The sequence below is a fragment of the Halichoerus grypus genome, chromosome 1 (genome assembly GCF_964656455.1).
Source record: "Halichoerus grypus chromosome 1, mHalGry1.hap1.1, whole genome shotgun sequence".
Classification (NCBI taxonomy): domain Eukaryota; kingdom Metazoa; phylum Chordata; class Mammalia; order Carnivora; family Phocidae; genus Halichoerus; species Halichoerus grypus.
This window is the reverse complement of record NC_135712.1, coordinates 159,790,571-159,803,845: the sequence shown is the minus strand read 5'-3', so window position 1 is coordinate 159,803,845 and position 13,275 is coordinate 159,790,571. Positions and strand designations below refer to the sequence as shown.

At 50.0% G+C, this 13,275-nt stretch overlaps 1 protein-coding gene across 1 annotated transcript in view; it reads right to left on the bottom strand.

Moving 5' to 3' along the window:
- PODXL2 (podocalyxin like 2) overlaps positions 1 to 12,913 on the bottom strand; it is a 35,898-nt gene extending 22,985 nt beyond the window's left edge. Inside the window, exons 1-2 of the mRNA XM_036078516.2 lie at positions 12,776 to 12,913; positions 6,321 to 6,599 (exon numbers count right to left, since the gene is read on the bottom strand). Of these exons, the coding sequence (XP_035934409.1) occupies positions 6,321 to 6,599; positions 12,776 to 12,845 (349 nt within the window). The 5' untranslated portion in view covers positions 12,846 to 12,913. The remainder of the gene's footprint in view (positions 1 to 6,320; positions 6,600 to 12,775) is intronic.
- Between the last annotated feature and the right edge of the window lie 362 nt (positions 12,914 to 13,275).

Sequence of the window (13,275 nt, the reverse complement as noted above, 5' to 3'; positions counted from 1 at the left end):
CTTGGCATGTACTCCCCTCCTCTTGGTCCAGGACTGTGGGGCACTACCCCCTGGCTTCCAGGGGTGCTTGAGAGCCAGTCTGGACCAGAGAACCCAGTCCCTCTGGCCTCAGGATTGGGTCGTAGATGGGTTCATGACCCAGGGCAAACAAACAAGCCTCCATCCTCAGACTTTTCCAAAAGTGCTGGGGAAGCAGAGTTCTCTCTCTGTTGGGGCTGCTGAATGAAAGGAGATGACACTGGAGTGACTGGGGGCTCTCTGAGCCACCACACAGGGACAACGTGCCTGAGAAAGAAGCCAGCCAGGGAAGGTAAGGCATGATGGAGCAAGGCAGGTGCTGATGTCCCGTTTCAACACCTGGATCCCACCTGCCTGGGTTCTGCAGTTACTGAGCCAATCAACACCCTCTTTTTCACACAGGCCTGTGAGCCTATTTGAGTTGCGTTTCTAGAACTTGCCAACCCCAAAGAGTTATTGCTTTTCTTGTAGAACACTAATTAGCTTGTTCACTAGGAAAATTAAAATTGCATGCAGAGAATTTTATTAAGGATATTGGAGAATGAAAGGGTGGAGGGTGACAGGAGAGACAGCCTTGGGATGAGTGGGTAACCCAGGAAACTGTTCTTAATCATTAACAATCTTGCCTGAATTACTTATCAGGTCTTAAGTTGGCTTGATGCTAGCTGGTGGAGGGGCAATCTACATTCCATTTCTTTCTCCCTACTTGGCTGAGACCACTCTTTTCACCTGAAATGTCAGAAAACCATAATATTTTAAAGCTGGAGAAGGCTTCGATCTATCATTCCTCACTTACAGAGGAGAGACTGAAGCCAAAATTGGACAAGGAACCTGCTCAAGGTCACACCGCTCGTCACCAGCTGAGCAGAAAGACCAGTGACTATTTTTGCTATGGGACCTCAGGATCGTCACTGTAGGAAAAGGAAGGCTCCAGCTCTGGCTCTTCTAGGTCCAACAAACTAGCAATGGGACGTATAGCAAAGTACTCGTGACAAATGGTTTCCTCTGTAATACATACCATCTCTGTGCTCCCACAGCAGGCTGCCAGGCCCAGGCGCTCAGGAGCCACTGACTCCAGACTCAGCTCCACTGTGAGCAAGCTGTGCAGCCTCGGTCAAAGCTCTTACCCTCTCTGGGCCTGGGTTTCAGCATCTGTGAAGCAGTGACAACTCCTGCCTGTGGTTGTAAAGTTCAAATGAGCTAATCAAAGAGGAAATTCTATGGAAAAAGATGGTGATATTTATTACATAAGATATAAGACATTACTGCTAGTCTCTAGTAAAATCGTTGAGCTGAGAGGCAACCTAATCGAAAGAGCCAAGGCTATGGAGTCTGAGAACTCGGGTTTGATTCCTGGTTCTTACACTTAGTAGCTAGACTGTTATGCAAACTCCTGGAGCCTCAGTTTGTTCACTGGTCAAATGGGAGTAACAATATATACTTGTTTCTGTTGAGATTAAATGAGATAATATATTGAAACACCTAATATGGCACCTGGCACATGCTAGGTGTTCATATATGGGTCAATATCATAATTACTAGGAAGGTAACGGGTCTGAGATTAGGCCCATCCACAGCACGGCTTTCAACAGTCATTGCTCCTGGGCACGGATGTATCCATGTCCCCAAGGGCTGTGTTAGGACAGCATTTAGCATGGTCACTCTGACCTCTGGACAGACTCCTCCTCCAGGCAGACCCTTTGAAGGTTCCTTGAGTCTCCTCCAACCTGAGGAGCAAACCCCAAGAGGCAATGCCCTCCTTCCTTCCGGAGAACCCTAGATGGAAGCCTCGGACTTTTAGGGTCAGGAGCAGAAGAGGGCAGAGGCAGAGGACACTGCCTCCCCGTACAAATGAGCCTCACACCTGGAACACTTTCTGTCTCTGTTATGGCCTCACACCGTATTATCAAGGTACCGTGAGGGCGCAGGAGCAGGAACAACTAGCTGCACGTCAGGGCCACTGCTAGCTCACAGAGATGCCCCTCTGGGCAGATGACTTAGAAAAAGGCACTCCTTCCATCCAGCCCCTGACCTGGTGAGTAGTGTGCAGGCTGCACTTCAGCCCCAGCTCCCCTGCTCGGCAAGGTGCCCTTAGACAGGCACCACCCGCACAACCACGTGCAGTCCTGCCCCTTGGTAGAGATGAAAAGGCCTCTCAGAGGCTGTGTCTTCTGAGCTGGGTGTTGCAGGATGATGACGACAAGTCTGCCAGGCAGTTGGGATGGAGAAGAGCGCTTCAGGCAGACAGGACAGGAGGAAGGGCACCACAGGCTCAGGGAACAGGCCTGAGGAGACACTGATTCTCAGTCCAGCTCTGTCACATACCAAGTGTGACCTTGTTAAAGCACTTAGCTTCCCTGTGCATCAGTCCCACCTCTGCCAAGCGGGGATGATAATAGGCTAAGGAACCGATGCAAGCGGGAGAAGGGAAGGAGATGAGGCCAAGGGGAAAGCTGGGCCAGAACATCAAGAGCATTTTCTGCAGTACTAAGATGTTTCGCTTTTATCCTGTGGGTACTGTGTTTTCACAAATCGCCTTGGGGGTGTATAGAGAAGAGACTGACCCAAGGAAAGGCAAGGGCCCAGCGGGAAGGTGAGTGACGAGGGAGCCTGGCAAAAGCAGCCCTCCTTCCACCCCCTCCTCTGGGGCTCTTGCCCATTCTTCGTGCAGGGCACCTGAGTCCCCATCTCACAGTCGTTCAGGGCATCTAGTAGAGATGAGGAGACAGACCACGCCGTAGAGCTGGCACAAGGAGAGGAATGGACGCGAAGTGCCCAGAATACATATTCAATGAATGGCAGCTCTTTTCACTATTAAGAGACCCAGAGAGGCTAATGGGAGAAGAGAGACGAAGTGAGAGGAAAAGGAGGGGAAGGGAAGGGAGAGGCAGAGAAAATTTGAGTTCATTAAAGCCTCAGGGCCATCCCACTGTGATCCTGAGGAAGGTCCTAGGCTCAGCGCCGTAGCTTTCTCGGCCAAGGCCCTCGGAACGACTGCTTGTCTCAGACTAGAATCTCAAGAGTCTACACAAGAAGAAAAGCCCAGAGAAAGACCCAAGTACATCTAATTGCTGAGTGCTTCTTTTCCATGACGAGGGGATAGATTTATCAGCCTGTGCTGCTGCGGTAACAGGCTAGCTTTATGGGGGAAATGAACTAAATCCCTATCTTATACCACATACCAAAGTAAATTACTGCTAGAATAAAGGGTTAAATGCAAAAATTTAAGATGAAAAAAATAAAGGAAATAAAGATGCATATATCTCAGGGAGGGAAAGGATTTTCTAAACATAAAGCAAAGAATAACACATAAAAACATTTCATATATTTCAAAAGAAAGACTGTCCAAGTTTGTAAAAAATTAATGTTATGTCAAAAATTACTAAAATAAAAAAAGTAATTGATAAACTGGAAAAATGTTTTTTATATATATCAGAGAATGTATCCTTTTTATATGAGGATTGGTACAGTGGTAAGAAAAAATTAAAGCCTCAATAGAAAAAAATGGAAAAGTAATAATAGGTAATATTGAGTACTTATGATGTACCAAGTGCTGTGCTAGTGCATTAAATGAATTACTGCATTTAAACCTCACAACTCTATGATACTATTTCCTAGATGGGAAATCTGAGGCTCAGGTTGCTCCTTGCCAAAAATCACACAGCCGTTAACTGTCGGTGCTGAAACCTTGGAATCTGCCTGACGCCAGAGCCTGCTCTTCATTACACTATGCCTCAAACTGGAAAGGACTGTAAGTGGTCAGAATATGTACATATACACACACACACATATATGCTAACATTCACTAGCAATCAAAGGCCATTTTAATTTACCTATCAAGTTGACCAAGATTTCTAAATGACAAAATGCAATGGGGGGAAGGGTCCAACAACTTGGCATTCATCCCACCTCTGGTGGGTATGGAAACTGGAAAGACCTTTCTAGAGGCCGATTTGGAAATATTTAACAAAAGCCTGTGGAAAGATTGCTTGCTATCCTTTGTGGCAGACATGCTCCATCCCCTCCAGATCCTCTCTCTACCCTTCTCTACCCTGTCCTCTGCCCTGGGAGATGGACCCCAAGAGTCACCACAACAGGCCGTGTCCCTGCTTCCCGACCAGACTCCTCAACAGAGGCAGGGGAAGAGAGAAAGACAGGGATCCTGGCAGAAGATGGGAGGAGAGGGGATCAGATATTTCCTCCCCTGGTTTCTCCCCTGCTGGGTCATTGCTCTTGCCAGGATCACTTGCTTTCCACCACTCTCTGTCCCTCCTGGTTCCTTTCATCCCTCCCTCCCTCCATCCCTTTGGGTGTAGGGGCACTGAGTGCTCCGCTGCCACGGGCCCTGGACTCCTCTGTGGTTGGCCTATCACCTGCCCATACCTTTCTAAGTTCCTTGTTCTATAAATAAAGCCTCCCTGGACTATCTCAGTTTGGTCGCGTCTTCTTTTTCCGGGTGGGATGCCGACTGATACGTCTTTACACCTAGCAATTTTATTCTAGAAATCTATCACGAGGGGCGCCTGGGTGGTTCAGTCGTTAAGCGTCTGCCTTCGGCTCAGGTCATGATCCCAGAGTCCTGGGATCAAGCCCCACATCGGGCTCCCTGCTCAGCGGGAAGCCTGCTTCTCCCTCTCCCTCTGCCCCTGCTTGTGTTCCCTTTCTCACTGTGTTTCTCTCTCTGTCAAATAAATGTATAAAATCTTTAAAAAAAAAAAATTTATCACTAGGAAACAATCAGAGAAGTGCAAAAATACATAATGATAGTTTTAGCAGCGTTAAAACTGGAAACAACCTAAATATTCAACAACAATAGGGAGCTGGTTTTTTTTTTTTTAAGATTTTATTTATTTGACACAGAGAGAGAGACAGCGAGAGCAAGAACACAAAGAGGGGGAGTGGGAGAGGGAGAAGCAGGCCTCCTGCTGAGCAGGGAGCCCAACGTGAGGCTTGATCCCAGGACCCCAGGATCATGACCCAAGCTGAAAGCAGACACCTAACAACTGAGCCACCCAGGCGCCTGGGAGCTGGTTTTATACATATGATGAGCCACATGACGAAATACTATGTAGCCATCAAAAATCAGGTTTAAAAAGAATATTTAATGATGTGGAAATACATTTATTAAATATTTTACGTGAGGTGCGCCTGGGTGGCTCAGTCATTAAGCGTCTGCCTTCGGCTCAGGTCATGATCCCAGGGTCCTGGGATCGAGCCCCACATCGGGCTCCCTGCTCAGAGGGAAGCCTGCTTCTCCCTCTCCCACTCCCCCTGCTTTGTTCTCTCTCTCGCTGTGTCTCTCTCTGTCAAATAAATAAATAAAATCTTAAAAAAATATTTTAAGTGAAAACATTCTGATTCCAATTTGGCACATAAGTGACTACAAGGATGTATCCCGAACTATTAATAGTAATTCTCTTTTAGTTGTGAGATTATGGGTGACTTTTGTTTCCTTCTTTGCATTTTTCATATTTTCTACAATTTCCAGGGATTATTTTCATAATTAGAGGACATAAATCCAAAATATTATATACCCTAAAGAGAAAAACTTGAACTACGTTCCGTAACAGCCTGCCACTGTGTGCACGGGCGAGCACACACACCATGCGGCAGTCCAGCATTTACAAACAGGCTCCTGCCGGCCAAGAACGTGCACAGTTGCTGAAGCCAGGAGCATGGCAAGCTGCATCCAGCCCCCAACCGCGTGCATTCCAGCGTGGCCCCAGGCCTCGGGTGGCTGGCCCCCACAGGTCCATCAGCCATGCTCTGGAAACCCACGAACCAGCTCTGGGGTGTGACCTTCTGAGAGAAGGGAGGTGCCTTGATCAGGGGTCAGAGAGACCTCAGGAGGGGCACAGGAACCTTCGACAGGGACAATATAGCACAGCAGGGAAACGGCACCCCTAGACCTTGGGAAGCCTCGGCTTGGATCACGGCTGAGCATACGAGCATCTGTATGAACTTAGGCAGGCTTTTAACCGCTCTGAGCAGCAGTTTTTGCATGTTTACATGGGGAGAAAGTTTCGCTCCCAGGCTGTCACATTATATGGAGTTACATGAGCACAGAACATGGGCTCCCTAAACAGAAGCAAATGTTAAAGAGAAAAGAGCCTCTGGGACCAGTAAGACACTGGGGGTCCCAGAGACTCGGCTCTGGTGTACAGGCGGGCAGCAGCACGGTAAAAGCTGGCGGGAAGAGACAAGAGATGTGATCGGAGCAAGGAAATGGTCCTCTGGAATTTTGCCTAGCCAGCCCGACTCCCGGCTACAATGAGCACCTACTCTTAGGTAAGAAGAGCTACCTGCAGTGGGTCCCAGGTCCAGACTGGAGTCATTCAGCTCCTCCTCCTCTTCCCAGAAGTACTGTGGTGGCTGCAGAATGCGTGACTCTTCACTCTCTTCACTGGGAAAACCCGAGCCAGGGGCTCCCAGGCCAGCTCCCAATCCCATGGCCTCACTGGGCTCCTCTGAGTCCAGTGGCTCCAGGCCCGTGGGTGGCAGGAGGTCCAGCAAGGAGGTGGAGGTGAGGCCCTCTGGGCCAGGCTCATCGGACCCAGCTGCACACGTGCCCAGGGACGCTCCTGCACAGACACGAAAGCCAGATGGTTAGGAGAGGCCAGAAAGGCCAGACTGCCACAGGGTTAAGACACGTCTCCAGGGACGCCTGGGTGGCTTCATCGGTTAAGTGTCTGCCTTCGGCCCAGGTCACGATCCCAGGGTCCTAGGACTGAGCCCCACATTGGGCTCCTTGCTCAGCAGGAAGCCTGCTTCTCCCTCTCCTCCCCACTATGCTCTCTCTCACTACCTCTGTCTCTCTCTCTCAAATAAATAAATAAAATCTTAAAAAAAAAAAAAAAAGACATGTCTCCAACAGCAAAGAACCCAAGGGTGCCGGTGGGGCCTTGCGGGGAGACACTCCTGACACCCAGGGGCTGCCAGGGGATTCTGAGATGCTGTTCTCACTCCACAAAGGCCAAGCTGTTTAGCCCTCCCCATGGCAGGGGCAAAGGGGAGACCAAGGGAGGTGGGCAGGAGAGAGTGAGGTTCATCTGACTCAGCACCTGCTGGGCATTTGTTCACTCAGAAACAGCCACCAGTACCCATCTTCGCTACAATTGTGCTGGGTGCTCAGGGCACAAACGCAGTGAAGAACAAGTCCCAGCTTTGAAGGACCTTGTGTGCACTCTGTTCCCCAGGCTTCTGTCCTAAGCTGAACATTTTCCAAAACTGCATTAAGAATGAGATTTGTATTTCAGCAATACGATCTCTGAAACAGTCTTTAAAGACTATGTGAGATTGCAGGTCAGACTCAGCCAGCGTTGGTAATAACATATTGTTTAGCATCTTGGATCCCTCTCTCCTAATTTATAAAACAAACGAACAAAACCCAATAAATTAAAGGGCATCTTTTTTCTGTCTCTCTTACTTCCATTCACTAAGAAGACGAAGACAGCACTATTGGCCAGTTTCACACCTTAATTGCTAGCTTAGTCACACAAATATTACTAACTTGCTCTATGTCTTCTGGAAAGTTGCTTAAAACCTCTGGGTCTATCTCCTCATCCCAAAAAATAAGGAAGGTGGTTGAAATGACCTCCAAATTTTCTTTTCTAAGACCAATGTTCAACGATGCAGTAAAGAGTTACGTCCTGCTCTCCCCGTTCCTCACTGTGCCCTGGCCTGAATAGTTCACGGAAAATTTTCATGATGTTTAAAATAAAAAACGAGAGCTGACGCTATTGGTGCTGTGTGCTAAATGCTCTGCAAGCATTATCTGAAACTGAATCTTCACAACCACCCTATGAAGTCGTGGTAAGCCCTAAGCTCGGCACCCAGAGTATGGTGGAGACTGCGCGTGCTATGTATGCATGGTCGGACAACACAGGACCACGAATACAACATCTGATCGAAAGGAAAGCCTTCCGAGTGAAAGGGGCTTAACACAGTTAAAAGGTGTGGATGAGGATAAATAGGTCTTGAAATCAAACACAGGAGGATGTTCTAGTAGAGAGAGCTTGGGCCAGGGAAGCAGGTTCGCGTTCTGGCTTCCCTGAGTGAGCCACTCTGGGTAAGCTACTTTTCCACAAGGGGCCCCAGTGTCCTCATCTGTAAAGCAAAAATTCCACAGCCCTCAGGGAGGCAGGGTCTCAAATGAGGTAAGCTCTATGTGAACAGTGCTCCAGTGAGCAGACTTCCAGAAATCTAAGTGTTATTAGCCTTCATAAAGAACAGAGAACTGGGACATTCTTGGCCAGGAAAAAAGAACATTCAAGAGAGACAATGGTCAGTATCTTCAAATATATTAAAATAAAAGGTTGGGGCGCCTGGGTGGCTCAGTTGGTTAAGCGACTGCCTTCGGCTCAGGTCATGATCCTGGAGTCCCTGGATCGAGTCCCGCATCGGGCTCCCTGCTCAGCAGGGAGTCTGCTTCTCCCTCTGACCCTCCTCTCTCTCATGCTCTCTGTCTCTCATTCTCTCTCTCTCAAATAAATAAAATCTTAAAAAAATTTTTTTTTAAAAATAAAAAATAAAAAAATAAAATAAAATAAAAGGTTTATGTGAATAATAAAGACCAGAGTTATTCTACGTGACTTCAAAAAAACAAAACAAAACAAGGACTGATGGGTGGAAACATGGGACAGCCTCCAAACCTCAAAAAGCCTTTAACCAGAAACAGGTAATGCCTAGGGCTACCTGCGCCCACCTGCCCAGCTCCTGCTCCTGCTTCCAGCCCCGGCTTCTGAGAATTACTCCGTGGCCACTCCCTGTCTAGGCTAGGCACCACACCTAGTACCACAGCCTTCTGAACCAATCACTGCACTTTTCTCTCAAACTGTAACAGGCCATCTACAGCCTCCTTCCCTCACTCACTGTGTCTCGTGTCTTGGTCTGTCCAGTGCCTCGACAGCCTCTGAAAAATGATAGGAACTCAGTAGGTGTTTGAATAAATGAACAAATAACCGTCTTGTTTCATAGGTGAAATAAGGGAGAGCTCAGGCCCTAAGGTCAAATAGCTAGTTAACAGAAGCACTGTAATTAGCTGGTTTCTCCCCTCAAAAATGACCATTGTTTGAAAAGTGTAGTCTAAGTTTTAAATGTGATACCAACAAATACAACAGCCCTGTTTTGTAGAAGTGGTACCCCCAAGATTGGGGGAGCCAAATGCGATAAACTTACCTGGAAAAAACTCACAGTTCACAAAGAAAAACGTCAACTGATGAGAAATGTTTATAATAATTATATAAACATTTTACAGATCTCCAGGTCACCTGAGCAGCCAATCTTTGAAAGGGCCATTGGGTGAAAACCTTTATCAACAGATACCAGCCTTTAGCGGGTATGTTTTATGTCAGCCTCTTTAGAAAAGTGCAAACTGGTTTTCTTTAGGAATTCTTGGGATTTTAGCCACTGGAGGCTCAAACTTGCATTGCCTCTTCAAAAACCTGAGAGCTGCCTCTCTCAGAGCTGAACTGGGGTATGGTGGGAGAGAAGTCAGTCCCTTCTAGGCCTCCACGTAGCGTGGATCTTGAGGAAACTACCTCAGCCTTCTCAAGGAAAGTCTGACCAGGAGTCCTGTTGATTTCCCACCTCTGGAAATCAAATACTGTGTAGTCAGTGAAGCTCTCTGTGCAGAGGACTAAGTGAGGTCTGGTGAGTTCGCTGGGACCACGCCCTACCATTTCCACAATGAGGTGAGTTTCTCCATTCTCTGAAGGTCTCTCCTCCACCTGTCAGGCAGAGAAGCCCCTGTCTCCTTCCACCTTCTCCCCCCTCCCTCCTTCTCTTCCTTTCCCAACCAACTGATATGAATGAACAGAGATTTTGATAATCTTGCTGAAAAGCTGTGTGTGAAAAAAGGAATCTGGGTTTTCATTCCTTCTCCAGTAAATAGTTCCATTTTCTTGAAGTTCTTTTTCCCTGTGATGATTATTTTTTCTTTATATAGACCTTGATATTTTCAAAAGCCTTGGCAATGGGTAATTAGGTAATTTCGAGAGGTTGCTTATTTTCAAACTTGCCCACCAAAATAGTAGCTGAGCCCTAAGCATTCTGTGTATAATTGCTTTTGCACTTGATAATTAATCTGCCTTAATTGAGACTCCATCTGATTTAAAATTTCAGAATTACATTCTCTGTGACTGATTTTCTTTTTTCTTCTTAAAGATTTATTTATTTATTTTGAGAGAGAGTATGCACGCACATGCACACACACATGCGCGAGTGGGGGAGGGGGGCAGCAGGAGAGGGGAGAGAATCTCAAGTAGACTCCATGCTGAGCACGGAGCCCAACACGGGGCTCAATGTCACAACCCAGAATCACGACCTGAGCCGAAACCATGAGGTAGACGCTTAACCAACTGTGCCACCCAGGCGCCCCTGATTTTCTTTTTTTTTTTTTCTCTAGCACCTATAATTTTCTGATACTTCGCCACTCCCAACAGAGAGAGGGAGAGAAAAAGAAGGCACATGAAAACGATTTGGGGACCAGCCTCAAAGAATTGAAAATCTGACCCAAACTCAGAAAAAGAGGTAAAGAAAGCAGGCTTGTATCTCAGGGGGTGAAAAAAACAAGGCCTTAGTAATCTGCATGTTTTATCTCCCCTGCAATCTGCTCCTGATCCAAACATCCTTTTCTGATTTCCACCATCAGCTACACCCCCACCCTTCCCCTCATCAGCAGCTTTGAAGTACAGCTCTCCCTAAGCCCTTGCCAGACACCAATACGGGAGCTGCCCAGCAGCATCTGCCACACAGCCCCCACACCCTTAAGTGTCAGCTACAACAGAAATTGTCTAGAACAATCACCCTACCACACACACACTTACACTCATGTGCGTGTCTGGATGTGTCTGAGAAGCAATGCCCAAGGCTTCTTGAAGAGTTTCTACAGAAAAGTATGTAAGAAAGAGACATACCAACAGACACATACATGTCACCAAGAGGAAGGTAATAATGTACATCACGAAGTGTGTAGGGGAGGGAGGAGGTGGGAGGGAACGTAGAAGGAGTAAAGCTGCCCACAGTCATCCATGGCTAGCCACAGCTGGGCATGGGTCCTGACACACTTTGCTTGCCAGTTCTGGCGTGGCTGTTGCACAAAGAAAGAGCAGACTAATCAATATATAATTTATTTGTTGAATCTCACCTCTTCCAGAGGATTCAAGCTATGCAAACATAGACATAGGTGTATGTGAGTGCATGAGACAAATGCCAATGGACATATTTCTGTGCACACCACTTAGGTCCTTACCCATCTCTGGACTGATGGTGGCGAAAAAGTACCCTCGCTGAACTGACCCTTCCCAGGGCATGCTCAGGAGCATGAGGTCCCTTTCCCCTCCCAGTCATTTTCCCTGGGATTCTGTCACTATGGGCCCATGGCAATGGCCCATCTCACTGCCACCATCAAGCAAAGACCACTCTCCCCCTTCAGGCAGAGACCCTTCAAAGGCCTCTCCTTCACTCACACAGATGCACACCTGTGCCTGTGTCTTTGGGGGTTAACTTCACGGGAGGTGACTAAGTAGCCAGTGTCCCAGGTCAACTCCCACGTACACACGCACACACGTTATACTGTGTCCATCACAAGTGGAGTCACTCAAGGCCATCTGATAAGTGAGCATGTACACCATACACACACATGGGCGCACACACTCATACCAGTGTGTCTTTCCACCAACACCAATTAGCAATCGCCCCTTAATATGTACTCATGGCATACTCTCCCCTCTGCTGTGTTGGCCACATGGAGAAGCTGTTCAGTCATGTCCTTATTTGACCCACCTCTGCAGACAGCACTTCTACCCATCCCCATTCAGTGGTGGTGGCCTATCTGGGAGGCTGCTACATACCCTGCGCCCACCTGCCAGGCACACACCTGAATCCCGTGTCTGCCGCTGGGAAGCTGTTCAGCAGGCTCTGTCACAGGCACATCTATTTCACACCTGCCCCCCACACCCAACCTGTCATCGCCCACGCACACTGCCCTTGTGCACTGCTGAATGGAAACCACATCTGAGTGTCTCTCACACCCATCCCTGCGTGGCAGCTGCGCAGGCTATCCAGCAGTGTCACTGTCACAAGCAGAGACCTGGTTGCTGTCATACCTCTTCTTTTTGTGAGCTCCTAATAAAGTTGCCCAGCAGTCTAGACAGCCATTCACAATGACACACCCCCCCTCCTGTCCGGTAGCACCACACGCGCGTAAACACACCCCTCATTGTCGCAGCAGCTGTGTGTACGGCTCTTTGGCACTTTCCCCCTCGAAGCCGCAAGACACCCGCGCCCACGCTCGCTGTGGTGACCCAACGGGACCTGTAAATGCCGTCTCCCCATCCCTGTGTGGCTGTCGCGGAGGTGGCAGCCAGGGTCCGCCCTCCTCTCGCCAGTGTTCCCGCCCTCCCCAAAGGCCCCCTGAGCAGAGCCCCCAGGGAGCGCGTGCAGGCGCGCCCGCCGCCACACTCCGCGCGCCTCCCCTGCGTGTGTGTGTATGTGTGTCTGTGTGGGCACACGCACGCTCCCGCGCCGGGGAGCCGCTCTCACACTAGGCACACGCGGTGGCCCCACGCCCCCCCGGCCCTGGGAGCGCGCGTGTCGCGGACCGCGCAGCAGCCCAGCCGAGCCCCGCGCTCCCGCGCCTCGCGCGCCGGCCCCTTTGTTGGCGGCCGGGGAGCTGTCCAGCACCGCGGCCCGCCGTCACCGCTGCCACCCGCCTGTCCCGGCCCCGCTGCCGCCCGCCCGCGCGGCGCGCACTCACCCCCAGCCAGCAGCAGCAGCAGCGGTGGCAGCAGCGGCGGCAGCCCGGCGGCCCGAAGCAGCCAGCCCATGGTGCAGCCGTCGCCGCCCGCAGCCGCAGCGGCGCGGCGCCTCGGCCGGCGTCAGGGGCCGCGCGGGCGGCGGCGGCGGCGCGCGCCCGCCCCATTGGCCCGCCTGGCTGTCACTCACCCTCGGCCCCGCCCGGCCGCGTGCCGCGGGCGCGCCCCCGCGGAGACGAGGCGGGCGCGCGGGCGGCCGCCCCTCCGCTTCGTCCCTGGCGCCCAGCCGGCCAATCAGCACCGCAGAGGCCTGGAGGGGCGGGGCCGCGACCACGACCACCTGGAGGTCCGGGCCTCGCACCTCGCGGCTTCCGGAGCAGAGGCCACCTGCCCGAGGTGCAGCGAAGGAGGAGGGCACGCAGGAGCCATCTAGTCATCCATTCCACAGGAAACATTTCCTGAGCGCCCAAAAGGCCACGGGTGGTCACTTGCATGGAAGGAC